We start from the raw sequence: 27,319 nt of genomic DNA on the forward strand, positions 1-27,319 counted from the left end.
ACAAAATAGGACAGACTGATTGTTCTTTGTCCAGTTTGTTTAATGGGCCCAATACCATTCCAGGTGGTCTCTCTTTTTCCATGGGGCCTCCCTGGAGAGAGCCCTTAGCAAGATAAAATGGCAATGTTATTCTTGGGCTAAAGAATCATGTGCTGCAAGGATACTTTTTAATAAAAGAAATTATATCTTTAGCAACCACCCTTAAGGCACTAAAGGTCAAAGATGGTTGAGGAACTGTCATCAGAAGTATCATAATGTCTTATTTCTAAAATTCATCAAAATGCCTCATCGTAAAGAAAAATCATTTTAACAAGAAATGCAAATCTCCACCAGCTTCAACATCTTGAAGGCTAAAGGTGAAAATGCCAGTCCCTGCACTTGGAATTGGGAACTTGAAAGAAAAACTGGCCTTTTCTGGTTCCGATGTAAAGACAGTATCACACCTAGATTTGAAGTTTCACCAGCTACTAAGGATACCTGGAAATGTCTTTAAATGTCAACAATTTGGGGGGAAGTTCATGGAAAAAGTTTGCCATAAATATTTCAATGGTGACTTTATGACTATGGGTAACAAGTGCTGGAGATCAGCTGCTTGACTTTATCAGGCGAGCAATATGGGAAAAGGTAGGAAGGGACTAGGGAGAGAGAACTAACATTTTTAATGCCTACTAAGTGGCAAACACTTCCCTTTACTTCTTATTTAATCTTTTCAATGACCACACGAAGCAAGAACTATCATCGCCTCTTTTGCAAAGCCAAAAACGGAGGCTTGGAGAAGTTAATCAATGCCATACAGCTTGTTTGGTGGCAGGTCCTGCTCAGGAGGCCATATTCTTTCCACTGCTGTATGATGTGGTCAGGGAACGTGTGGCTCCCCATGACTTCTACCCTGAGATATTCAGAAAGAGGAACTGGCTTCCCCTTGCACAGTTCATGTAAGTTTCATTTATATCCTAACTTGTGGTTGATCTTGGCTGACCATTGGTGGACATAGAAGCCAGGTCTGATAGCTGCTGCATCTTCTTCTTCTTTTTTTGTTTTGTTTTTTTAAAGAAAAGGGATGTAAGAAAAAAATGAGAAGACAGCAAGACACTCAGAAACCAGACCCTTTTCCCCAGATCGCAAAGAAAAGCAAGTTCCCACTGGGGTCAAGAACAAGATCTACGGGGCTGTATCTGATAAATGGCAACTCACCTGGTGCTTCACTGCTTATTAAACCACAAGGTCTGAGAGTTAGAATGAATCTTATTGGAACCATCCCTTAAAGAGATAAATCAACCCCAAAGTGTTCCAGACCTATAAATAAAATTTGAATTGGTTAAAAAGCAGCTTGGTACATCTCCTCTCCGAGCACAAATCCCTGGGTTTCAGCTGTCTTTGGCTCCTCTCTGCTCCATGATGAAGCCATATCATTCTAGACTCAGTCTGGGTATAAGCCACCAGAGTCCCCTCCTCCTCTCTCTTTCTTCAGGAGGACGGTAAGTGTCAGGCAGGGGCTCCTCGCTTCCCACTACAGTCTTCACATATATGTGGGCTTCTTGTGCTCCTATTGTATTCTCATCAGTGGGTGACCTCCTAGGATTCTTGAGAGAACAGAGATTTAAAAAAAAAAAATACACTAGAGGCTTCTGCTTCTGACCAAGATGGAGTAACAGCAGCTATATATATTTACCCTCCCACATGAAACAAACCCAAATCAGATAAAACATTTAAAATGATAGTATTCAAGACATTGGACATCAGATGAGGAAATACAGTAACCCTCGAGGGACAAAAAACAGAAAAGAAGGGTCTGTAATTGCCTGAACTTACTGCCATGGGAGGCTCTTAGGTCACTCAACACTTTTGCTTATTGTTAGCATAGTGTCTCTTTTTCCGACCTTTAACTTTTAATCTGTCCCGGTCTGTGTATTTAAAGTTGGGTTTTGTGGACATCTTATAGTTGGATCTTGTTTTTATAGACAATCTAATATCTCTGCCTTTTAACTGAGGATATTTAGATAATTTACATTTAATGGGATTATTGGTATGGTTGGGGTTAAATCTATCATCTTGCTATTGGTTTTCTTTTCTTTTTTTAATATTTGATTATTTTTTAGTTGTAGTTGGACACAATACCTCCATTTCATTTATTTATTTTTATGTGGTGCTGAGGATGGAACCAAGGGCCCCACACATGTGAGGCGAGTGCTCTACCGCTGAGCCACAATCCCAGCCTCTTGCTATTGGTTTTCTATTGGTTTTATCTGTTCGTGATTTCTTTTAAAATATTTTTTCTGCCTATTTCATATAGATTGTAGAAAAACTTTAATTAATTTCATGAAAAAAATCTACTAGGATTAAATTAAATTACTAGGTAATAAAGTAACCATAAATTTGTGGTGTTTGACATCTTTGTGCTACTGATTTTCCTACCCAGGAGCATGGTATATACCTGCATTATTCAGGTATTAGTGTCTTTTACTAAATTTTTATTATTTTCCATGAAAGGATTACATATTTTTGTTACATTTATTCTTCAGCATTCTATATATTTTTATTACCACTGTAAAGTGATAATTCATAAAATTACTTTTTTCTACTTGTTGCTGATCTCGAGAAATGCACATTACTTTGTACATTGATTTTTGTATCCACTGAACTTGTTCAAATATCTTGTTAATTCTAATAATTTATGTTTAGATTATTTGGCTTTTCTTTTTTCTTTTTTCTTTTGAGAGAGAGAGAGAGAGAGAGAGAGAGAGAGAGAGAATTTTAACATTTATTTTTTAGTTTTCGGCGGACACAACATCTTTGTTTGTATGTGGTGCTGAGGATCGAACCCGGGCCGCATGCATGCCAGGCAAGCGTGCTACAGCTTGAGCCACATCCCCAGCCCTTATTTGGCTTTTCTATGTAGACAAACATATAATCTGCAAATAATGCCAATTTTGTTTCTTCCTATTTAGTCTTATGTTTTCTGTTTTTTTCCCTAGCCTACAGTATCGACTAGGACCTAAAGTGCAATATTGGATAGAAGTGATGAGCATTCTTGATTTATATCTGGTAATCACAGAAAAAGAAAAGAATACTTTCAAAATTTTGTGCTTAGGTATGATTTTTGTGTAATTATTAAAATGATGTTATTTTGCAAGTTAAGAAGTTTCTACTCTGGTTTTCTAAAAGTTCATATCAGAAGGGATTGTTGAGTTTGTTTCAAACTCTCTTCTCCCAATGAGGTGGTCACCCAATATTTCTCTTTCAATTTGTCAGTGAAATAGATGATATGAAATTAATTTTCTAATAATAAATTTACTTGAACTCCAATAAAAATGCATAAAGAACCTCCTTTGTGCTTGAGCTTCATTTGGCCGCATCCCTTCCATTTGCTCATGTGTACTTTGTGCATTAGCTTGCTTACTACTGTATTAGTCATTTATAGAGATTATAATAAAAATTCTTACCTCAGCTATCTTGGGATTGTCATAGATTTCTGAAATTTCACATGGTCTCTCACTTTCCTAAATTGGTTAAAAAAAAAAAAAAAAAGTGAAGAGTCACAAGTTTTGACCATAACCACAGATTAGACTCAGTGGTCCTTAAACCTGAATGCATATTAGAACCACTAGAAAACTTTAAAAACAAAGCAAATACATAATAAAAATGATACCTCCCTTAAAAAACTGAAGAAATGTCACTATGAGTTATTTAAAAATAATCCAGAATTATCGGGTGTGGAGAGAGAAACAAGACTGGCCATGAGTTGATAATTGGATTCACTGTACTATTTTACTCTAGTATATGTACAATAATCCCTCTTTGTCCAAGATTTTGCTTTCCATAGTTTTAGTCACTATGACACAACAGGGCCCAAAAAATGTTAATGAAAACTTCCTAAAACAATCTAAATTTTAAATTTCTCTTTTGAGCAGCATAATGAAGTCTTGGGCCATCCTGCTTTCTCCCACCTGGAAAGTAATCATCCAATCCCTTTATCCAGTGTATCCATGCTGTATATGTTACCCACCCCATGCAATTAAGAGACCACATTCACAAAACATTAATTACAACATATTATCATAATTTTTCTATTTTGTTATTAGTTATTGTTAATCTCTTACTCTAATTTATAAATCAAACTTTTTCATAGGTATATATGCATAATGTATATATGAATATGTAGGGTTCAGGATTATCCACAGTATCAAGCATCTACTGTGGAGTCTTAGAATGTATCATTCTAAGACTGGGAGCCTACTGTGTCCATAATAAAAATATCATTCTAAGGGTGGAGAGCACTACTGTGTCCATAATAAAAATATCTATTTTTTAAAGGGTCAATGCCACAGCTCTATTGTCCAGAAATTCTGACTTAATTTGTTTTGGTGAATGGTAATTTTAAAGTGCACTGAAGGGTGAGAAACCATTACTTAAATAAATAATACCACCGTCACCTAGTACTTCCTACTGTGTTTAAAGTTCACATCTTGTCAACACACCTTTACATGTGATATACAGATGCTCACCATCCAAGGTGTCATTTTGTTCTTATGATTTCGTCTACTCCTTAGACTAGGATGGGTAGGGTTTGTTTTTTTTTTCCTGGCATTGAGGACTGAATCCAGGGCCTTGCACATGCTTGCCAAGTGCTCTACCACTGAGCTATATCCCCAGCTCAGGGAGGTAATTTTTATCCTGATTTTGAATTGAACCAATCAAAGCATAGAAAATATCACTGGTCTAGGATCATAGAAATCATAGGGTGGCAGAGCCGGGATAAGAACCAAGGTTTTCTATCTCCCCGTTAGTGCTTACTTAGCACTGTGAAAACAACCAGGGATGTTTATAAACAGGGTAGAATTAGAAGCGAGAGTCTATGTGATCACAACCAGGGAAGCTTGCTGGGTATCAGTCTGGGCGGCCTTTGAATTCTGCGCAATCTGGCACTCGGGCGTGGGAGGCAGATGTGCATGCTCTTGTAAACTGTGCACAGACTAGGAAACGGGCAGGTCTGTCTTGGCCTCATCCCGACCAACGATACCTCGGCACTGCTCTTCTCCCGTCTTTCCTCACCTCACCTCCGTCCTCACCTTGTGAAGCTTGTGCCCTTTTTGCCCCTCCACTTGGAAAACAGACCCACCGTACAGACACATTTGCCAAGGCAGCAAACACCCCCTCCCCAGCTCTGGAGGACACCTCATACATCCCCAAGGCCAGTGACTTCCTCAAGGGGCCTGAGAGTTGTGGGCTACTCAGCTCTGCCGGAGCACAGCGTCAGGTCTGAAGTGGGAATTGTGGCACAGCCACTCCCATCACCATGGCCTCAGGGAGCAACACTGGCTGTGGATTCTCATGCTTTTAGCCTAAAAGCAAGTTCACTGAAATACTGATTCCTGCAGCACGTCCAGACCCAAAGAATCTGGTCATCACCTCAGCGGACTCATGGCTGCTTCTTCGTCTTCTCTGGTGAATCAAAGTAAGTAGTAAGGCCACCAGCAGGGCTGCAGCCACCAGGGACGGGATGCCCGCGGCTAACCCAAGAGAAGGCCCACAGTCCTGGCACAGAGAGAGAAACATGGTCAGGGAAGCCCCGAATCTTCAAGATGGAAGGAATAATTCAGCAGATCAAAAATAAAACCAAGGGCTGGGGCTGGGGCTCAGTGGTAGAGTGCTTGCCTAGTACGTGTGAGGCACTGGGTTTGATCCTCAGCACCACATAAAAATCAGTGAATTAAAAAAGGCATCGTGTCCATCTATAACTAAAAAATATGTAAATGAATGAATGAATAAACAAACAAACAAATAAAACAAAAAGCTGGTCATGGTGGCACATGCCTGTAATCAAGGAGGCTGAGGCAGGAGGATCACTAGTTCAAAGTCAGCCTCAGCTAAAGCGAGGCTCTAAGCAACTCAGTGAGACCCTGTCTCTAAATAAAACACAAAATTTTAGGTCTGGAGATGTGGCTCAGTGGTCAAGTGCCCCTGAGTTCAATCCCTGGTACCCAAAAAATTAAATTAAAAAAAAGGCTGCATGTATCATATACAAAATCAGAAGAGTAATGAAACATTATTTTTTTAAGAAGTTTGTACCCTGCATGACAAGGGACTTGCTTTCATAGGACTTGATTTACTTAGTTTAAATCAGTTGCAAGAAGAGTAATCTATGGGCTGGGGTTGTAGCTCAGTGGTAGAGTGCTCACCTCGCATGTGGAAGGCACTGGGTTCAATCCTCAGCACCACATTAAAAAAATAAAATAAAATAAAATAAAGGCACTGTGTCCATCTACAACTAAAAAGAATTTTTTTAAGAGGGGTAACCTAGAAGAGAATGGACAACTGATCTAAACAAGAGTTTCTGTGAAAAGAAACACAAGTGTCTCCACGTAGGAAAAGCTGAGGTGCCACACAGAGCAACAATTAGACACCACATTCACCTATGAGTCTGGCAAAAAGCAAAAGCTTTTATTATGTCCCACACCATTTTGGTGTGACTTTTCAAATGTATTTATCTTAAATGCATTAGCCAGTTTTCAAATGTCCACTTCATCTGAATGGAAAGTCGTGCTTGTAGCCACATGACTTTTTGGATTTGCAGACTTGTTTCTGGAAATACTGAAGACAATCAACAGAATCCTTATTAATGTGCTGCTTAATGAAAGTCTGGGTTCTCCTTCACTTTCTGAGGGGTATGATTCTATTATAGAACAGTTAAGTATAAAATCATAAATACACAGGTTGATGAGTTTTCAATGAAGAACATACTCATATAACCAACATTCACACCAAGAAACAATCCTGCCAGGGCTCCAGGAGCCCCCCATATTCCCTTCATCTCCCCACATGTGAGCACTAAAATACTGAAATTTATCACCATAGATGATTTTGCCTGTTTTCAACATTGTATAGATGCAAATGTAAGGTGTGTGGTCTTTCATGTCCGGCTTCTTTTGCTCAACACTTTGTGAAATCCACCTGTGATTGTGTAGGTTCTCCCTCACTCTTTTTATTTTTTATGTTTTATTTATAGATGACAGTGGAATGCATTACAATTCTTATTGCACAAATAGAGCTCTCCCTCACTCTTGAGCTTAGAGGGTCCTAAGAATAATGGTTGAGCCAGGGTCTGGGCTTGGTGACTGTTCACATGCCAAACATTAATCCTCAAAACAAATGCACGATATGGATAGAGCATTCTTATCCCCATTTTATAAATGACCAAGCCAAGTCTGGATAATTTAAGAGTATACTTACTGCTTCTTTCCCACCTGTAACAACTGGAGAGGAAGTCTGTGTGAAACCAGAACATATTGTCAGAAAACAGTAATCGATAGACTACACCATGCAGAACAGTCTGGGGAAGCTAAAATGGTGAAGCACACTCCTTCTCTAAGTGGTCAACAACCACCACTACCAAACAGAACCTCCCTTGACTGCTTCCCAGGTAAGAACTGAAATGAAATTTGGCTACAAAGAGGAAGAATTCAGCAATTTAGGTGGCGTCTTTATTATTCACCCTGTGGATCTGCCATGGCACATTTTCACCTCAAAAAGTTTTCTCCTGTCTCTGGTCCCCATGGCCTTCCCAGGACTCTCAGCACAGCTTTGGCCTACTTGTCCCCAGATTTAGAGGGGAAGTGAGTATAAACATTCAACATTGGCGGAAGCGAGGCTCTTTAGGAAGGACTGACTTTGTTCTTGAACTGTAATGACACAAATGGCTGAGCCTGCAAATGGCCCCTACTCCTGGGGACAAGTCCATGTTGAATGAATATGTCACATGTTTCTGGTTCATTGCCACTTCACGGGGGAGCGTGCTGGATCTCATCCACTTCTGAGCTGCTTCAGACAAGAGTCTTGCCTTGATCAATAAATCTCAGGGAACAAAGGTCTACCTGAGCAACTCAACCTGCGACTATACTGTGTGTTTTCAGGTGGGATTAAGAGCACAGGTCTGGGATCCCCGTGATCTCCACTCAAGCTCCACGGCCTCATTTCTCCCTCTATAAAACAGGGACAGTGCTAGCTACCTCTAGGGTTGTTCCAGGGATCACAGGGGTACCAGAAGTTTGAGCTTTTGTCTATCTCTTAAGCTTTGCAAAGCTCTGCTCAGATCTGTTCTTTATTTAATCCTCTCAACAGTCTCAATGGGTACAATGGAGATCTGGGGATTTTCAATAGCTATTATCTCCAATTTACAAAAAAAAAATGAAACAGAGAAATTATGGGACTTGCCAAAGGCTCCACAGATAATCATAAATCTAATCTGAACATGGATGTTTGAATTCCAAGCTCAGGCCTCTTTCCCAGGGAGCCCACCTTAGAGGGGGAATTTGATAACCAGGAACGGATACTTGGTACTTAAGTGATTACACTTCTGTCTGAACACACTCTTCCCACTCCCATATTGCACTAACCCTGCATCTGCCTAAGGCATTTCATTTCTAAAGGTGGTCAGAAAAGTCAGCCATCGTTTCAGGTAGACATCTACCTTCTGATTACAGAAATCTACTTGGGGTGGCTTTAGCAATAAAAAAGGGGGGCAGGTTTAAATAAGGATGCAGAAGTGCCTTGTGAAGCCCCAGTTGGCTTCTTCAGAGACTGAACTTGTCAGATGAACCCACCCCTCTCTACCTCTCCTAGTAGTATGGCCTCTGGCCTGTGCCCTTCTTGGCCTGTTTGCTTTCTCTGTCTCTCTCCAGATGGAATTTTCTGCTCTTATGCATACCTGATGATTGCCAGGCTGTCAAACACTTTTCCATGTTGATTAATTTATTCTTCACAACAGCTAGTGAGGCAAGATCATAACGATCCCGTTTTACAGAAGAGGCAACTGAGGCACAGATAAATGAAGCAACTTGTGTGAAGTCACAAAACACTAGGGGATAGACTCAGGTGGTTTGGTTCTAGGACCCTTGCTGGTGCTACCCTGCCTCCAAGGTCAAATGTAACACTCCAACCCAGTTTTTCATACCTGAGAGTTCAGAATGGCATCAGAGTCTGACTTGCCTATGCAGCCCTGTTTCAAACTCCCCATGGAGAAGTTCTGATCAGGTAACCACCTCCCCCACTTCCTCGTGCACTGGCATTCCCAGCACCAAAGAGAAACATCACTGCTGTAGGATGACCTACTGCCCTGGCTTTCCAGAGGCTGCCTGGGATGCAGGTCACTTGGTGCAAAAGCTGATGGTCTTATAGACCAGTGAGCCCTTAACCAAGAAGCTTCTCCAAAAGGTGAAGGCTGTCACCCTAAAGGCCTTTGTCTTCCCCCACTCACCCCTACTGAACCAAGCAAAGGCTTCCCTACAATATCCCACCGATGGGTCAAGCCAGGATAAGGCAAAACCTGGAGCTTCTCTAGACCTGCTGGGTCCCAGCAGCCAGGGGGAAAGTTGTAGGAGTGACCAAGATTTCTACAGGTAAAGGGAGGGATGGAGAAACCTGTCCACCTACAACAGGCAGAGGCCGAAGCACTGAGGCAGGGCAGGTCAAGGCTCAGAAAAAAGGGACCCCCACCCAGGAGGGGGCAGTCAGCCGGACACAGACTGGTGGGCACCAGAAGTTCAGCAGTAAGTTATCACGGTCCAACCATCTGCCACTCCGTAGAGCTACGCCCCCATGTTACAGCCCAAATGAGTACCATCTTAGAAGTCCTCTTTGAATAACCACCTAACTCATCAGAAAATCTTGGCACAGTCAAACCACTAAAAAACTGGGCCTGGAAGATGCCTCAGTCGATCATGGCACAGTGCTGATCAGAAAACAAGCCTGGCTGTTAGTGTCACCCTGCACTGCATGAGGACAGAAGCCAGGAGATCAACTGTAGATTGAAACTGTCCACCTTCAACAATCAAAAAAACCCTCTATTTTGACTTACAACTAAGTGTCATGATCAAGAGCCTGAGCATGTTCATTACGGACCTAAACATTCTTCTTCCAGAATACATACTGAGGAAATCATCTTAAATGCAGACAAGCATATAATGATGCTAATCACCAAATCACTCCCAATTTATGAAATACTTTACTTGAAGAAATAATATATGCCTACCCTCAATTATAGTTGTGAAGACTGACAGAAAACATTTAAAGACATAATATTATATGGTGAGTAAGAACACACTAGTACAAAGACAACAAAAGTCAAAATGTAGGTGAAGTCCCTAAAGAGTGGGAAAGGGTCACACCCACGGGTTCTGTTGATTAGAATTAAGGGTGGGAGGAGGTTTCTATTATAATTTCTGTATTGAAACCATTGCTCTCAGCACCCCTCAGCTGTTCTCCAGTGCCTCTGACTAACTCATCCCTCTACACAAGGTACGTGGGAGGAGTTTTGGAGTTCCCTGTGTCAATTCAGCCTTGACCTTCGCTGTGTTTGAAGATTGGTGAACAGGGGGGCTGTACTTACTGTGTTAGCCGGCAGTGTGAAGTTAAGTGAAAAACTCTGCAAGAGAGAAGAAACATTAACCCTGGCAGGAACCATCAGCAAGCTCCTGACTCCTCAAGCTCCCCACCGCTGGTGGACTCCCCAAGAATGTATGGATTCCATACAGCAGCTCGGGAGCCCCAGAGGCAGGAGGGGAGCAGGGGAGCTGAGGTCAACAGGAACCCTTCCCTCAGATTGTCAGTGTCCCCACCCCTACTCCTCTAGGTTGCCAACCAGATTAGGGGACCAGCCAGGGAGGATCTGGCCCAGGATCCCTGATCCACGAGGGCAGTAGTAACATCACTCGAAATTCAGAAAGGTGCTGCAATTTTTTCCCCAAGAATTTCTTTCAGGGAAAGAACTATGGGAATTTAGAGCAGAAGATAAGCCCCCAAGAGGCATGTTCCAACACCTGATCCTAAACCACCGTCCCTGGAGAGTTAACTGAGAAAGACCGGCTTTCATTTTGCCAAGTCAAGGGAGAGGTTCTGGGCTGTGGAGCCGAACTGGTCAGGACAGCAGAGGAGAAGCTCACCCCCCTCCACCCCCATCCCCACTCAGCACCCAGTTTCACCCATCCCCATGTGTGGAATCAGTGTTTAAAGATTGCAAGCTCAGGGGGCACTAAATACCCTGCCCCGGTGCCCACTTATCTGGGTCAGGCTCTGCTCAAGCTACCCGTGGCTCCTTTCTCCTCCCTGTCCCCATTCTGTCACTTAGTTTGGGCTCATTGGTGTGTCTTCCAGGCTGCTCTTTACCAAGTCCCTTCCTGTCTGACAATGGGTGGACCCTGCTCTGACTCAACAGATGACCCTTTCTGGCCCTGGTTGCCCTGGGCTGCAGAGGCCTTGTTTCACTTTCTGGAATTTCCGTCCCCTGAGTCTTGCTATCTGATTAACGACCCCATGGCCGGGCCTCCTTCAGCCCCAGCCTCCCTGTCCACCAGGGCTCAGCCTGCGCTCCAGTTCTTGATCTACTGTAGTCCCCCAAGAATAGGTTTTCTCATTCTAAGAACAACACGTTTGCTAAGTTTTAACATTAAATGTTATCCAAAAATAGAAATATTGTGAAATATTAAAGAATCCCAAAGGATCCTAATATTTTGGACCCAAAGTGCCTCAAAGGACATTTTATATCTCATAACCTCATTTTATAGAAGAGACTGAGACCCAAGGGCTCATTAGAAATTATCTTATAGAAAAATGAGAACAGTTAGAGCTTCACTCTGAAAACAGGCCAGTGAGCTTGGTCCATGTGACCCTGATCTGAACTGAGAGATGGTTAGAGCAGATAGTCCCCCCAGCAAAACTCATTTTGGCTAATAGGTGGGTTGGAATTCAGATGAATTACTGAATGTGAATCAAAATCATCTTCCGTGAATCAAAAGTGTTTTGAGCACCCACAACATATACTCTCTCTTGCTCAGCCTCCAACATTGTCCTTCAATTAAGGTGGTCTCATCCAAGGCTGGGGTTGTGGCACAGTGCCTAGCATGTTTAAGGCACTGGGCTCCATCCTCAGCACCACCTATAAATAAATAAATAATGGATAGATAGATAAATAAATAAATAAAAGGTATTGTGTCCATCTATATCTAAAAAAATAGTTAAACAAACAACCAAACAAAAAAAGCTCAAATGCTTCAGTGGCCACTCTGCCCACTGCTCTGTCTCTTAGCAACAGGGGACCTTCATGCTACAGAGAAGGAAATCAAGGCTCAAGAATGTAATGGGTTGCCTGAGTCTACACAACTCATCAGCTGCTACCAGAACCAGGGTCTTCCACCACACAGCTTCCCGATAACTCCTGTGGTTTCTGCAGATGAACGGCAGGCACTATAGACCTCTTCTTCTGGGACACCCTTAAAGCAAGGGATCACCTGGGCCTCAGGTCACGAATCTCTGGCTCTGGGGATCTAACCACTGTTCTTCATGCTATCACCAAACGGGCTGGCTACAAGGCATTGAACGCAGCTGCCCCAAGCTGATCTCATCAGTGGGTGCTGGGCTCTGAAGTCAGCAGGCCCAGGACAAAGCTTCCTTTGCGGGGAGGACAGAGGAGGGGAGACAGCAACAAGCAGGCTTTTGCATGTGTTGTTTATCAACATGTGGCTGACGATGATTTTGGCCGATTTCAGAAAGACATTCACATTTTGTAGAAACAGAACAGTGCTCTCATGGAGAGAAAAACATGCTGCAGTGCCCTTTAGAGCTGCAGCTGGGTGGGATGAGGCAACTCTGGACTCAGAGCCACCTGATGGGGTTCAAATCCTGTCTCTGCCACTTAACGGCTATATGATCTTGGATACGTCACTTGGGTCTCCATTCCCTCACAACAAATTCATTCTCCCAGCTTTTCCATCCTCAAAATGGGATACTGTTAACTTGCCCTGCCCACTTCACAGTGTAAACATAAGGGATATAATGTCTGTGGCAGCTCCTTCCGTGTACTTCCCTGTAGTACATGAGGGATCCTGTGGTGCCATGTTCCTTTAGGCCTGGCCAGCAGAGTTAGGGTGGGGAAGCCCTTCGGGAAATTCTTATTAGATGGAACTGTAAGTATAAAGTTGCAAAATTCAAAGTGCCAGCCCTTCTTGCCTTGTGCTGAGCAGTGTATCCCAGCTACAGGGGGATTCCAAAGGAGGATGCTGTCCTTCACTAGGAGTTTGCTGCTTGTGAGGGGAAGAGAGGAAGATGAGGCAATCACTCACAGGCATTGAGGGTATGCTGGTGTTGGACACTGCTCTCATAACCTCCCCACGAGGGGAGTACTGTTATCCCTACATCACAGGTGAGGACATTGAGACAAGATGGGTTTCTGGAGGTCGCCGGCTTGTAGGCAATAGATCAGGTTAGACCACAGGTCTTCCTAACTCTAAGTCTAAATTTAACTCCTCAGAATAATCCCCCATCCTTGTTTTTAGATTCTACATAAGTGAGATCATGTGGTATTTTTCTTTTTGTGTCTGGCTTATTTCCTTTAGCGTAATGTTCAGGGCCAATCTGGTTGTGGCCAATAGCAGGATCTCCTCCTTTTTAGATGGATGGAGAGTCCCGTGTAAGGAAGTAGCAGCTTGAGCTAAAGCTGACCCAAAGATCTCCTCCTTCTTAAAGGCTGAATAATATTCCGTTCTAGACACACACACACACACACACACACACACCAGTTTCTTCAGCCATTCATCTGTTGACAGACACCCAGGTTGTTTCCATAATTCTTCAATAAAGAAATCAAAGGCCTCTTCTGTTTTCTCTCCCAACTTAGCAAACTTCACTTGATTCAACCAAATTCCTATCATAAATCAATAAGAAAGGTGGGAAGCTTCAGATGGAACTTAGGAACACACATGTTGCTGATAACATAGCAGAGGGAGGACAGAACAAACAAGAAAGATAAAATCATTGATGAGACCCCTGGCTTCCCCAGGAAGGAAACAGAGCTGAGACATCCACTCCCCATCCTTGTAAGAAATAAATAAAAATAAATAAATAAAAATATCAAACTTAAAGATGAGATCAGCTATTGTTAGATAAGAATGTTGGGGAATAATTAGTATTTCATAGATAGGAAAATAATTAAAACCCAAGCCCTTCATTGTGCTGAGGGTTCAGTTATAGTTGATTGAATTAGGAGACCAGCACCTTAAGGCCTGAGAATTAGTTTTTATGGAGAGAAAGGAAGGTTAGGCTAAGAGGCCAGCACCCACTCACCATTGCCGATAGCCTCCCAGGATCCTCTCCAAACACTGGCCTTACTGCCTTGGGTCTCCCATCTGTAGGAACATCCAGCTGGGAGTGCTGGGGAGGCAGGGTGAGGTGGCTCCAAGAGAGCCAGGGCCACGCCATTTATGGGCAGGGGAGTAGCCAAGCCCTCGGCCCGTCCCTTGGGAAAGATGGGCTCCTGTTCCCTGGTCACTATCAATGGTCGGGGCCCTCCATCCTCTTTGTCTTTATTTTCTGTTCTTCTTACTATCCAGGCAGCTTCTTCAATCTCAGCAAAGACACCACAGCTGGCCTGAGAGCTTGGTGGCTCCTGCAGCTGCCAGCTCTTTAGAAACAATGGGTGACACGGGCTGAGGCTGGCCGCTCTGTCCCCAGCTGACAGGCATCTGCATGGACCATGTTCCTGGCCATGAGGGAGTCCCGTGCTACCAGCCTGAGCTGAGGACGCCTGCGGGGTGGGTGCTGGAGCCACCCTGAGGCAGGCCTGTCGCTGCCAGTGAAGGACACACTCAGTCATCAGTGAGTTTGGCTTCTTGGCCTCCTGTCCTCACATTTCCCAGTGGGACCCCCCTCTAGTTGAGGAAGCTGTGGATTCAGGTGGCTTTCAGTAGCCCTGAATTTGCTTCCTTAAGATGGTGAGTGAGTTGCCAACAAAACCAGAATTGCAACCAATGGTCAATCAACGGGTCACTTAAATGGAAACCACCCTGTGAGGAGCAAAGAGGGGCGTAAGGAGAGAGCAAGTGAAGTGACCCGCGGTCATAGCTTTAGACAACTCTGGAGATGACCTTCAAGTTGCACATGGAAAATGAGAAGAGGCCTACACGTGAGGGCTGAGGGGAGCCCCAGGCACGGGGCACAGCAAAGGCAAAGCTCCACGGTCTCCATGTGTCACGGAAGGGGAAGTAGGCCAGCACAGCCAACAGAAACCTCGGAGCAACCTGGAAAGAGGGTAAGGGCAAATGAGTGAGCCTGAGGCCCGAGGACTAGACATGGCGGGGTGCGGGGGGGATTTTTATTCTGAGGGCAGCAGGAAGATTTTCGAGGGTTTCATGTGAGCGCATGAACCCAGTGATACCAACAAAGCTCACCCTGGCTTCTCCTTGGAGCATGGATCACAGGTACAAGAGTGGAAGCAGGAGACTGGCTGGAATGGGCTTGTGAGCTGTTTTGGAGGTTAAGGCAGCGAGAGCTGATGATGGGGAAATCTGAGGCAGGGGAGGACAGAATGTGAGGGAAAGGGCAGAACAAAGCCAGCTCCCGGGCTTGGGGCTTGACTGATGGGGCTCGAGGCACAGTTTGCTTAGGGTCGTGCTACTGGGAAAGCAGATTTGGATGGGGGAACCCAAGCTCCACATCGGGTGCTATAACCTTAGTAGTTCTGAGGCAGCCAGGTGGAGGTGCTGACTGGGCAATGAGATAAAGGGGGTCTGGGACTGAAGATGTCCATTTGGTGGCGGCCTGTGGATGGGTTTAAAGCTGCAGGTGGGCAGAGCAGAGGACCAGAATAGAGACCCAGGGCTGCGGACATTTTAGGGGCCTGGTAGAGGAGGCATAGTTAGCAAGAAAGGCTGCATGAGAGGAAAATCCGAGGTCTGGGGTCACAGAAAATGCCTGTTTCAAGAAGAGGGGGTGGCAGCTGACTGTACCAGTCGCTGCCTAGGAAAGGTTGGAGCAGCCATCTGCTTCTCAGTTGGTGGCTGCTAGTGACTCTGAGGAGGATTAGTGGCATGATGGAGGGGACCAGGTTATCTTGGAACTAGGTGGGTTTTCCATCCTGGTTACACACCTGAATCACCCAGGAGGCTTATAAAAACCCTGGTGCCTGGGTCCGACTTCAGAGACTAATTGAAATGCCCAGAATGAAATAAGGGCATCCTCAGGGGACACAATGAACAGTCAGGACTCAGTCACCTCTGAGGGGCCAGGCATGGGACACAGTATTGAACAAGAGCAATGTGGTCTCTGCCTCAGGGTCCTTCCAGTTCCCAGGACCAAAGTGACCATCTAAGCTGAATCTGATGGTACCCGCAAGACAGAGAATACAGTAGGACCTGCATTTAAGGCCATGGAGACCCTACTGGCTGGTGGCTGTCTGCTCGTAGGCAGTTGGCAGCCTCAGTCTCTTAATCTGTAAAGTGGGGATGTTTCCAATGACTACACCATTTGAATCAGTGCAACTGGTGCCAATTATGCTTCTATCACATGCAGATTCAAACCTGTGCTGAAGAACTGAAGTTTCAGGCCCAATACCCTCTGGCCAGGCTGGGGATGTGCAAGGCTAAGGGGCAAGTGTGAGAGCTGCCTGCTTTGCTTTGCTTGTGCTTTTCTGAGTCCAGTAGGGAACTGTGTTCTGGGCTATGTGCTTGACACTCACCAGGGGATAGAAGGCTCTAGAGAAAGCCCCCTGCCACACCCTGCCCGAGTGCTGGTGGTTGTGGAGAAAATGATCATGAAGAGAATCCATTCTGTCTGAACTAGTAACACACACCCAGGACACACCAATAAATCCACATCGTTTAATGAGGCATCCTTTCTAAACAGATGTATGTTAGCTACCCCCTCCACACACACATTCTCCTTGACATCATTTCCTGAAATGTAAAGTTACTCAAAATAAAAAATACCCATACATTTATAGATAACGCTTTAATTTTTTGTTTTAAAGAAACCTTTTAGGCATCTGGGATTATTTTTCAGAAGTTCAATCTATAAAGAAAAAACTTGAAAACATCTGCCGAAGCCGAGGAAACGTTTGTTCCCAAACTGAGTACTAACAATACCAAGAATTATCAAACAGATCAGGTGGATGGTAAATTCCTATGTGAATCTGCCAGTTAGCCCATATTTAACAAATAATTTAAACAGGGTGAGCCATTTGTGGATTCTATGACACTTTTGAGGGAAGTAGTAAAATAGAAATGGAAACTTTAGAGGAAAATAGAGAAAATAGTGAATCAGTACACAGCCTTGCCTCCTCTGTTTGAAGAAATTCTACTGCCTAATGTTAAATCGAGACCCTTCTCTTGCTCTCGGCTGCAGGCCCTGGCTTCTGTGAGCTCTGATTACACTAAAATTAGACCAGGCTGGAGACCCAGATCCCAAACTCCACCAGGTAACTTCGTTTGAAGTTAATTCTCTAGTCTTGAAGCTCTGTGACACCCAAGGCATGGCACACAGTTAAAGGACAAAGCAAGATGAAGGGTCATCCTCTGGCTCCTTCGTCCACTTCCAGAGACATCTGCAGGCAGGTTGCTGAGCAATTGGAAGAGCCCGTGCAGGGGCCTGGGTCTTTCTGCCTAATGGACTTTACCTTGCGAAGTCAGCCTTGAAGCTCTTTGCAGGACTGTGTCCTGCGTAGATCCCCAAGGGTTCAGGCTTCCAGAGGAGGGCCTGTCCAGCCCCAGCTGAATTAGAGCTTGTCTTCTGGGTCTACGTCACTCACAGGCCTAAATAAAGGTTTTCATAAGGGCCCCATTGTTGTGAATTGGCCACATGGTGACAGTGGTTGGAGTCGTGTATTTTTGGAAACATTCACACTAAAGCAATGAATCATCAGTGTGTCACCAGGGTACCCAATGCTGAAACCAGCCCTGTTTCTCCCTCCCTCCCACATCTCCGTGGAATCTCTTCATCTTACTTAAAACTTCTCAAGGTTAAAAATGCAGAATTCTCATCTCCTTGGAGAGAGACCCTTAGCGTCCTCCTTATGCATTCTGATTTCAGTTTCAACATTGACAGACAAAATGGGACAAAATCAACCTCAGAAGATCCACAGATCTGAGCAGCAGAACCCACCAGAACAGGCAGGAGGGGTCTGAACCGTGAGAATAGGGACTCCATTGGTCACCTCAAAGTTCATCCTGGGCAGGGTCTGCCATCTACCAAGATGTGAGAATGGAGGCTGAAACTCAGTCCAGGGCCAAGGAAAGCCAGAGGAGAGCTTGGTGACAGCAAAACACATAGGGCCAGCACCGGGGCCTGTACAACAAAGCTCCACTAGTGGGTGGGCATTCTTCACACTGCATTGATTAAGGCTTTGAAAGCTGATCCTTTACATACTTACATATATACAGACATATATTATTATTATTATTATTATTAATTAATTTGATTTCTTTCTGTTTTAAGGGAAAAAAAGTATTCCCCTGCACTTCTTTTACTCTTCTTTGTATTATTTGAGTTTTTACTCCCAGCCATCATTTAATGGAACATCATCTTCTGGCGGCATATTCTGATCTTTTAAAAATAGAACCTCTAGCCTTTTACAAATACTGTGTTCAACACGATGATTGATCCCAAAGGAATTCCAGGGCTGGGGAGCGTCTTGGCTCTGAGTGGAAGTACTCTCAGGGGCCGCCCTGTTTTCAACACACCAGCCAAACAGGACTTACTGTCATGTAAACATTATTTTTAAATTATTCCAACATAAATACTCTTTTAAAGCTAACATACCACAGCTTTTAGCTCATAATGCCCATAGATGCCTTAATGAAATGCCATTCAAAACTACATCACTGTTTAAATTATACCTTGAGGTGCTAAAATTATGTAAACATCATCCCCCATACTTCCCTAGAACAAGTGCCGCATGTTGTGAATCCTGATTGCAAGTTGACCGAATGCTAGCGTTCCATTGATCGGATGCTAGTTAATCTGAGAAAAGTCACCAGCACACTCTTGAACCTGTCTGATTACAGGAGATTGGTCACAAGTGGACTTGTTCCACCAGGTGATGATTCCTACATAACAGAATGAACCAGTTTTCCACAGTGTTCACCTGAGAGGGACCTGAACGGGCCCCTCCTGAGATGTCTTTGCACGTCTTGCAGGTGCAGTTTGAACCCGCTGTCAGGGAGTCAAGGTTCACAGCAGCACATGTTTCCATCGCTGGAGGGTCTTCCAGGCCCAGGAACCTCCCCCAAGCACAGATGGGGATCCTCAAGTCAGTGATCGAGGGACTATCAGAATGAGCCAGGATGTTTTATTCTTGGCAAACTAAGAATTCTCCACAGCAAACGTTCTGCTGGAGTTTAGTGGATGCTATGGTCCCTTAGTGCAATGAGGGATGGAGAAGCCTAGAGAGGGCAGGGAGGGCCATGCCTGAGGTCTTCCACCTTAGCGATGATAATGCTGGTGCTCAGAGCTCTTGTGTGTGCTGCTTGCTGTGATGTCTCTTTTCCCTGGATGTCTACCTTTTCAGGTTTCCTGGTTGACATGTCCCTGGAGGAGAAAAGGCAAAAGTTTCCAGCCAAAGCTGTAACAAGTCGGCCAAGCTTTTATTCTCACTGCTCAGTGTAACCTGCGTCTCCAGGATTTGGTCACATTTCCTGGCACCTATGGAAGCAGGAGGAAGAGGACTGACCAACTCCAGAGCTGGCCTCTGGCCCCCCAGGAACAAGGGAAGGAGAGCGAGCAGGAAGAAGCACAGCTTGAGTGGACTTCAGGCCGTAATCTCCAGAGGCCCACCACTGACAACACTGTCACTGGAACCAGAGGGACATCTCTCCTCCTTGGCCAAACATGCATGTGGGGCTTCATCCAAATATAGACCTTCAAGACTGGATTTTGAGTTTTTGCTTGAAAAAAATCCTGTACACTGTTTCAGGGCTGATTTGCCAGGTGCTGCTGTTGTAAGAACATTCTCAGTTCCTATCTTTCAAGGACGTGGGCGTTATTTCTTCATGTGCAGGGCATCCTGGAACTTGGTGCTGGTATATCGAGCATGAAAGCCTTTCTTGTTGATGGTGTCATCCGTGTGGAAGCGAATCATCAGGGAATCCCCTGCAGAGTAGATCTCTTCCAGTGGCTAAGAAAAGGAGAAAGGGAAACCAGGGGACCTGAGGTCAGTTGGCTGTGACTGGAGTTTAAACGAGGATGGGACAGGACCATACCCAAGGACACTGGATGGCCAATGCAGCCACGAGGTGTCCCTGGCACTGCAGACAGAGGGCATCCAAATGAGATCCTTTCCAAAGGAAAGCACTGCAAATTCTCCAGAAAGTTCCCTGAGCCCTGCTTTTCCAAACACGCTCCTAGACCCACAGATCACAGAGAACCTGTGGTTTATGAGGTGCACAGGTGGGCCAGGCACTGTGCCCAGCACTTCCAGATCTGACCTCATGGACACTTGCAAGAACTTTATGAGGCAGGTACTCCCTCCATTCACACTGAGGAAACCAAGACTCAAGTGCATACAGGTGGGTAGGACCTGAGCTCAGCTCTTTCTGACTGTGAATTACGTGCCACGCCTCACCCAGTTCTGTCATTTCACCCCTGTGTTTCCCAGGGGACCAAAACCAAGGACCAATCTTTAGGTTATGTCCTGTCCAAGGACAAAATGTGCACTGGAGCTGACTACACCTGTCAGAAAGGTTCTGGCAAGTTCCAAGACTGCCACCTGCCAGGTCCTAGTAGAGCCAAATGGGGCTTCCCACAGAGCGCTGTGCTCGGGACCCGCCAAGGCTCCTCTCCACAGTCGGAAGGACTGTATCCCAGGCAGTACATCCATTCTTTCTTTTTTGTAGGGTGAAGGTAGATGGAGGGAAATTATTGAAAGGCGTAAATACTATGTCAGTTTTCTGTGTACAAGGAGCTCCCGTGATTCCAAAGGCTTTGACATAAGTCCAGCCAATTGCAAAGAAGATTGAGTGATGAGCTCTGGAGGCAGAGAAAAGGGCTGGAGCCCAGTGTGCACAGTGTGCGGTGTGGCAGGGCCAGGGAGCCACCAGGGCATTGTACTGGTTGGCTCACTACATCACTGAGCACAGTACACAGCCAAGCCCTGAGCCCCATGCTGGGAAAAGAATAAACAAAACAGGCCTGTCCTGGTCCTGGGTTGGTGGCCCAGGAAAGAGACAATCATGAGAAAAGTGACAATGACTTTGAGTATAAGTATTGTTTATAGTAACAGTGATTTCATAAGCATTTGGTTTTGCTTGGGGAGAGAATTATGAGTATAGGGAATACACAGAATCATAATTAAATAGTAAGAAAATCTTGAAAGCCAAATAAAAATGGGAGAGAGGATCCTTTGTAAAAATGGGGCCTAAAAAGCCCAGTGCTCTTCCTTGGACTGACCTCAGTCCAAAGCCTTCATGAACTGGTTCCTGGCTCCCTCCCAACCTCCTCTCCCAGGAGCCTCCTGTTTCCCCCTCCCCTGCAGGAAATATGGGCCTCCTGACTGTTGCCAGAAGGCGTTAGGGACAGTTAGGTCTCAAACCCAGGCCTGTTTCACTCATGCTCCGAATCCCTGGTTTTCGCCCATGGTACTGACACCCGGGACTCACCCCTGAGCCACAGAAGCGGCCGAGCCTGGGTGCTGAGCTGTCATAGCCGTCGTAGGCCTCCATGTAGTCATAGCCACAGTCGGCCTCCTCCTCCACCTCAAAGGTCCGGAATATCAGCTCCACGCCGTAGCCGTCCTCTGCCACTATCACCCAGTCACAGTGGACCTGGCTTGGGTAGTTGTTGTCCCCAAACTGGGCATGGGAATACAGCTCTTTGGTCTGCACTTCGGCCTTCAGCCTGCCCCCACACTCTGCAGCAGAGAGAATGAGATATTGCCTCGGCACCCAGAACCCCCGTGCCTGGTGCATCACAGAGGAGTCAACAGAGGCCCAGGACTCCAAGGTCAGGGACCCCTGAGGGGCCAAACTGGCCCTTACAAAACAAGGTTCCATGTTCCCATGCTGGGCCACATAAGGCCTCTGGGAATCCCAGAGCATGGCGCTGAAAAGCTGGCTGTTGTTTTTCTCCCCAAACTTAAGAAGACAGGGGGTAGATGAACGGTGTGCCCCACTGGTCGCTAGGATGTGGGATCTGATTTCAAGTCCTGGAAGTGCCAGCAGCTCAAGATGGGCTCAGCAGCCCCCTAGACTTACTGTCACTTTTCATTTCTGCCAACAGAGGGCGATAAAGGCACATCAGAACTGCAGCTGAGTGCCCAAACCCAGAGACCTCAATCTACTGGACTCGCTCTTGCATTTGAGAGGTTTGACGCGGGTGTCACAGCCACACCTCAGTTTTGGGCTTGGATTCCGTAGCCTTGGCTTCTGTGTTTTACTAGGACAGAAGCCCAGGATGCCCTGGGCCTGTACCATCTTGTATCTAGGCTACTAAAATAAAATGGGTAAATGAGACCAGATGGGGCTAGATCAGAAGCACCTGGAGGCAAATTCCTCCACCCTGCACCTCAAACTGCTGCACCTCCCAGGTGCCGCAGCTCCCCTGGTGTGGATTCCGGCCATTCTGTTCTGAATGCCCAGGCCCGGCTGGAGTTGCACCCCAACCTGGGCCCCACTCTGACTACCAGCTCTTACTGCCATGCTCTGCCTACAATTTCTTCAGAGTCTGGGAAATTTCAAATTCCTGAGATGCAGACAGCAATGACGTGAGCACAGAGCAAGGCAGGAGGCCTCCTTCCTGCCTGTTCCAGGGCCCTAGGGGCTGACTCTAGTCTACCTGCACAGGCCCCTTTACTGCTCTCTCACTTACAGCTCTGTCCAGCCACGGAGAGCATGGGAAAGTCAGAGGGAGCAGGGAGAGAAATCAGGTACTACATCCCGGCTCCTCTCTGCCTGTTCCTCCTGTAAGTCACTGCTGGGCTGGAGGGCCTCTGTGCCTGGAGTGATAGAAGTTTTGTGGGTCTGTAGTCCTAGTGACTGCCCTGTCCCTTGCAGTGTCCCCACACCTTGCCCATGCTTTGTAAACAGTCTTTTTATTAAGTTCTTCACAAATAGCAACTCTGAATGTGTCTCCATTTCCTGCTGGGTTCCTAACCCTCCTTGAACACCCACATTCCAATTTCCATCTACAGGGACAAGAGGGTAATGTCACTAGTCAGTGGCCTTTCAACTTCGGTGGGGGAAGCCAGAAATCCTCAAGATGCTGAACCACAAACCACCCAGTGTTTTGGGCTAGGCAGGGGCAAGCGAGGCTGCCTGGGGACGCTGGCTGCCATTTTACTTGACCTGATTCCTGTTTTCTACCTCTGAAAAAAGGGGTCACAGGGTCCCATGATCATGACCTCAGACTCAGCATCACACTCAGGTGGCTGAGCAGTTTCAGGTAGCCCTGGGCTCTGCCACAATCTAAGCCAGGATCAAAGAGCCAACACTGCCCCCAGAGTGCTGGTCCCAGGTGACAGCTAACAGAGCAATGGCTAAAGAGCAGAGCCAGTTTACTTACTGACCTTTTTCTACCTAGCAAAGTAAACAAGTCACTAGCATATACATTTTCCCAGGACCCAATATAACTATTGATATCTTGAGGAAAAAATAATGGGGAGCAGAAACATGTTTCATTTTCCTGAATCAGTCCTCAGAGATAAAGAGGGCTGCTCTCACCAGCCAGCTCCCAGACTTGGGTTCTGCAGACCAGAAAAAAAAAAAAAAATCACAAATACATTGTTCAAAGGGAGGAAGGAAGGAAGGAAAGAAACGCTTTCCCTGTCAAATTTTGTCAGTTAATTAACATCAATAGAAAACCACCCTCTGCCTGTGGTGGCCAATGTTTCCTTTTAACAGGGACATTTTATCACAGCCGCCCTCCCCTCCCCTTCCCCCAAAGAGACACAAGGCAGTCCTTCCCTGTCTTTGACCCCACTCTCCTCCAGCCAAAGTGCTTATCGCCTGAGGCCCCGTACCTGTGCTGTATGCTGCCTGGAAGCCTTTCCTCTGCACGGAGGCATCTGAATAAAACCTGAGAAACAGGCTGCTTCCCAAAGCCACCACGGGGTCTGGTTTTTTGCTGCCGCAGAACCGGCCAAGGAGGGGGGCCAGGGTGTCGGGCCCATCGTACAGCTCCAAGTGGTCATAGGCACATTCCTGGTGCTGCTCGATCTCAAACTCATTGAATGTCTGGGGAAGAAGGAAGAGAAAGTAAGGAAAGGGACTGGTGTTCAGCCGAGGCCAGAGAAAAAGGCGGGAGGTAGTGCCCAGAGGCACCTGTCCAGCCACTGTGCAGAGGCAGGGTCTCCCCTAGGCCTCCATTTTGGTCCCCAAAGCAACCTATGAGTTACCTACACTCTTGCTACTGACCACCCAGAGCTGACTTCTTCCACCCCTTGCTTCATCCTAAGAGCTGGCACCGACTGTGCTCCTGGAGCCAGCAGCTGAGTTCAGAGCTTCACAATATCACCTTATTGAAAGTCCCTTTCTGTCTCATTGTCCCAGATGTGGAATATACATAAAAACTTAAATACATAATTTACAACAAATTATATACCAGGATTATATAAAAACAAGAATATGATTATGTTATAATATAATACTAATTACTATAACAAGTAAGCTCCAAATTATAATTTCCAACTTACTTAAAAGCACCTTTGTCAATTTCACTGAAACATTCTCAGAATTGAAAACTCAGAACCTAATGGGTCCTTATAATCCTGTCACGTGTCCAATCCCTACTTTTACAGATGAGGAAACTGAGGCAAGGAGATGTCAGCTGACTTGCCCAAGGTCATCCACTGGCAGAGCTTGGCCATGACCCAGAAGCTGTGGCTTTGAAGACCCTGATCCTCAAACTCCGCTCTACAGATGAAACAGGCTGCTCCATGCCAGATCAGAGTGACTATAATTTGTTGGGCATTTTTTCCATGCCAAGTATTTATGAGCATTTTCCCACTTAATTCTGGTGATGCTATAAGAAAAACAGTATGCAGAAGGGGAACCAAGTCTTAGAGAAGCTACCTGGATTGCCCAATAATGCAACTAGAGACAGAGCTAAACTTGATCCCAGCCAGCCGTCTCTATCCTGCACTCTTAATGATCACATGGTTGTATCACCTCTCTCCTACCTGCACCCTGAAGGTATTCAGGGGACCCCTGAACTTCAGTAATACACAGGCTTTGCAGCCCCAGTGCAGGCTGCTTGGGTGCTGAAGAGAGGACCAACTGGCGGGCTGCCTATGGTGTCAAGGACACAGGACAAGGTGAGCAAGGACAGTGTTGGATGAAGTCTTGGACTGAAGGACAAAGCAGGAGTGAGGCCATTAGTTGGGGGAATCTCAATTTAAAACAGGGAGGCTGGGGTAACAGGGCAGAGATGAAGGTAGGGAGGGGAAAAGAGAAAGACCCCTCTAACACTTCACCAGGATGGCAAGTACCATGAATGGGAAAAGCTCTCACACCTCAGGAAAAAGGGAGCCTTAGGACGAGGGAGGAGTGGGTAGACACACCAGGCAGGAGAAGGAGAGCAGGGCACCTGGGTGGGCCATGCAATGGGAAGGAGAAGGCAGGCCAAGGAGGTGGGGAGCTCCCCAAAGTCCAAGTCTGCCCTGTCACTGTCCCCATGCAGTGAAACACCAGCTTCCTTGGGAAGCATTCAATTCACATTCTATTAGTAGCAAAAGATGGGATTCCAAGGGAATGTCTTTTTAAAGGAACAGGTGTGTGCAGGCACCTTGGATAAAAGCTTCCGGTTGCGCAGGTTCGCAATCCCATCCCCAGGGGGCGCCAGTCCCTCGGGTTGTCAGGGATGTAGGTTGCCCCTGGGAACATTTTCCAGCAGACAGCAGGACTGTCTTTCTTGCATTGACTCTAACTCGCCCTCACCCAGATTCCGGGCCATTCTGGCTGATCCAGGGCAGCAGCTCCTGGGAGCGCAGCAGAGTAGCATCCCCCGGGCGGGCAGTGCATGCACAGGAGGTGCCTACCCAGGGCGCCCGGCAGTCAGGGGTCCTTTCTGCACCCTCCATACCCCGGCAGCCCATTCTCCTGCCTCTGCTCCTCTTTCGTGGCTCTCATCAGTCAACACCCTCCCAAGTCCCTGTGCCATAGTCTACGGACCACCACGGTCTCTTTTGTTCTCTTCCATTCTCCCTGAATTACGGCTCAGGCAGTCTCGGGGCCAATCTTCCTCATCTCTGCAGAGGACTCATTTTAAAAATGTCTGTCTGTCAGGAGTACAACAAATTCTCTAATACTCCAGGATATGAGAGCCTCTGGGGGCTGAGGAATGAGAATTGGAAGAGAGACTCATTTCTCCTTTGAAACAACTGAGCGTGACTACACATCAGATACTTTAAATAAATGATGCAAGGTTGTTGTTTTTAATTCAAGAAAGAATTCACATAATGCTTCTATTGAAAATTGAAGAAAAATGTAGGTTATAGAAGAAAATGAATAATAATATTCCCTTTGAGAAGACTAAGAAAAAATACCTTTATTTTCCCATGCATATGTATGCACTGTACGTGCATAGGAAATTTCTGGAGAAATTTGCAAGGAAGGGTTGAGAATGGTCATTTCTAGAGTGCAATGGGATCTGGGGACTTTTGATTTCCCCTTCCCAACCTTACGTACTTATTAATTTTCCTTCTTTCTTTCTTTACCTTGAGAATGAAACATTGTGTAAAAAGTCAAAACTGGAAACACTCAAATCTCCAACAGCACTGCAGATCTGTGTGTTGGGCACCACCTCACCCAGGTGCCCCTGTAAACTGGTACGTTTATAGAGCTGTTCTTCATTTTCTCTTTTCATCTGCACAACAGCCCCCAGGAAGTGGGTTTCATTAGCATCCCCATTTTCCAGATAGTAAAGCCAAGATCCAGAAATGAATGACTCGCCCAAGTTTCTGATCTGGGAAGTGGCTGAGTGGAGACTCAAACTACAAAAATGACTCACGAGTTTCACCCTGTGGCCTGCGGTTGAAGAGATGTTCCAGGTACACTCCCTCCGGCTGGGGTATTTATCAGGCCAGTTGGGGCTTGCCAGGGTCCCCTCTGCACTGCTGATCTTGTGCGCACAGCCAGCTGGGTGTGACGGACACATGGAGAGAGAATCATTCACTGCGGGTAGCACCAAAGGCGTTCATTCTAGGGGAGCTCCCCCCTTCTCCCTTGTCTCAGGGTCATCAACATAGGGGTGGCTAACCTGGATCAAGTGTCCCCTGGTGCAGAGACTTGCCTATCTGTTTGAACTGGCTGTGCTGCCTTCCTGGCTGTGGCTCAGCAGCCAGGTCACCTCCTCCCTTTGACTGTTCACATCAAGGTCATCATTGCAATCTGGTAGAGCTAAGAGCACAGACCCGGGCTCATTTGGAGCTTGGTTCGAGTCCTGGTTCTACCACGGACGGTCCTCAGGGCTGTGTCTTAATTTGTAGAAGTGGGGCCGACCTTGCACGCGTGGATTAAATGAGATCATGTGTGTGAGAGGCCTGAGCCGAGCGCTTCATCCCTCTATCTAC

The 27,319-nt window shown here is 46.0% G+C and overlaps 2 protein-coding genes across 3 annotated transcripts in view; both read right to left on the reverse strand.

The window, feature by feature from the left end:
* Window positions 1–88: 88 nt before the first annotated feature.
* Opalin (oligodendrocytic myelin paranodal and inner loop protein) lies at window positions 89–14,512 on the reverse strand. 2 transcript variants are annotated; one of them, XM_048807062.1, is made up of 6 exons: window positions 14,113–14,499; window positions 10,385–10,420; window positions 7,231–7,266; window positions 5,410–5,535; window positions 3,444–3,500; window positions 89–1,583 (listed from the first exon to the last, which is right to left on the reverse strand). In XM_048807062.1, exons 1-6 carry the CDS (start codon window positions 14,245–14,247, stop codon window positions 1,410–1,412), a joined length of 564 nt encoding a protein of 187 aa, XP_048663019.1. In that variant the 5' UTR covers window positions 14,248–14,499; the 3' UTR covers window positions 89–1,409. The 2 variants fall into 2 exon arrangements, with proteins under 2 accessions (XP_048663019.1, XP_048663020.1); XM_048807063.1 differs by lacking the exon at window positions 5,410–5,535 and having other exon boundaries at window positions 14,113–14,512.
* Window positions 14,513–15,648: 1,136 nt separating this feature from the next.
* The window catches only part of Tll2 (tolloid like 2), a gene marked incomplete at its 5' end in the record, with an annotated part of 50,488 nt that continues 38,817 nt past the window's right edge, over window positions 15,649–27,319 (reverse strand). The window contains 4 exons of the mRNA XM_015494572.2: window positions 15,649–19,933; window positions 21,414–21,664; window positions 23,771–23,984; window positions 26,758–26,885. Of these exons, the coding sequence (XP_015350058.2) occupies window positions 19,799–19,933; window positions 21,414–21,664; window positions 23,771–23,984; window positions 26,758–26,885 (728 nt within the window). The remainder of the gene's footprint in view (window positions 19,934–21,413; window positions 21,665–23,770; window positions 23,985–26,757; window positions 26,886–27,319) is intronic.

The sequence above is a fragment of the Marmota marmota genome, unplaced genomic scaffold (genome assembly GCF_001458135.2).
Source record: "Marmota marmota marmota unplaced genomic scaffold, marMar, whole genome shotgun sequence".
NCBI lineage: Eukaryota > Metazoa > Chordata > Mammalia > Rodentia > Sciuridae > Marmota > Marmota marmota.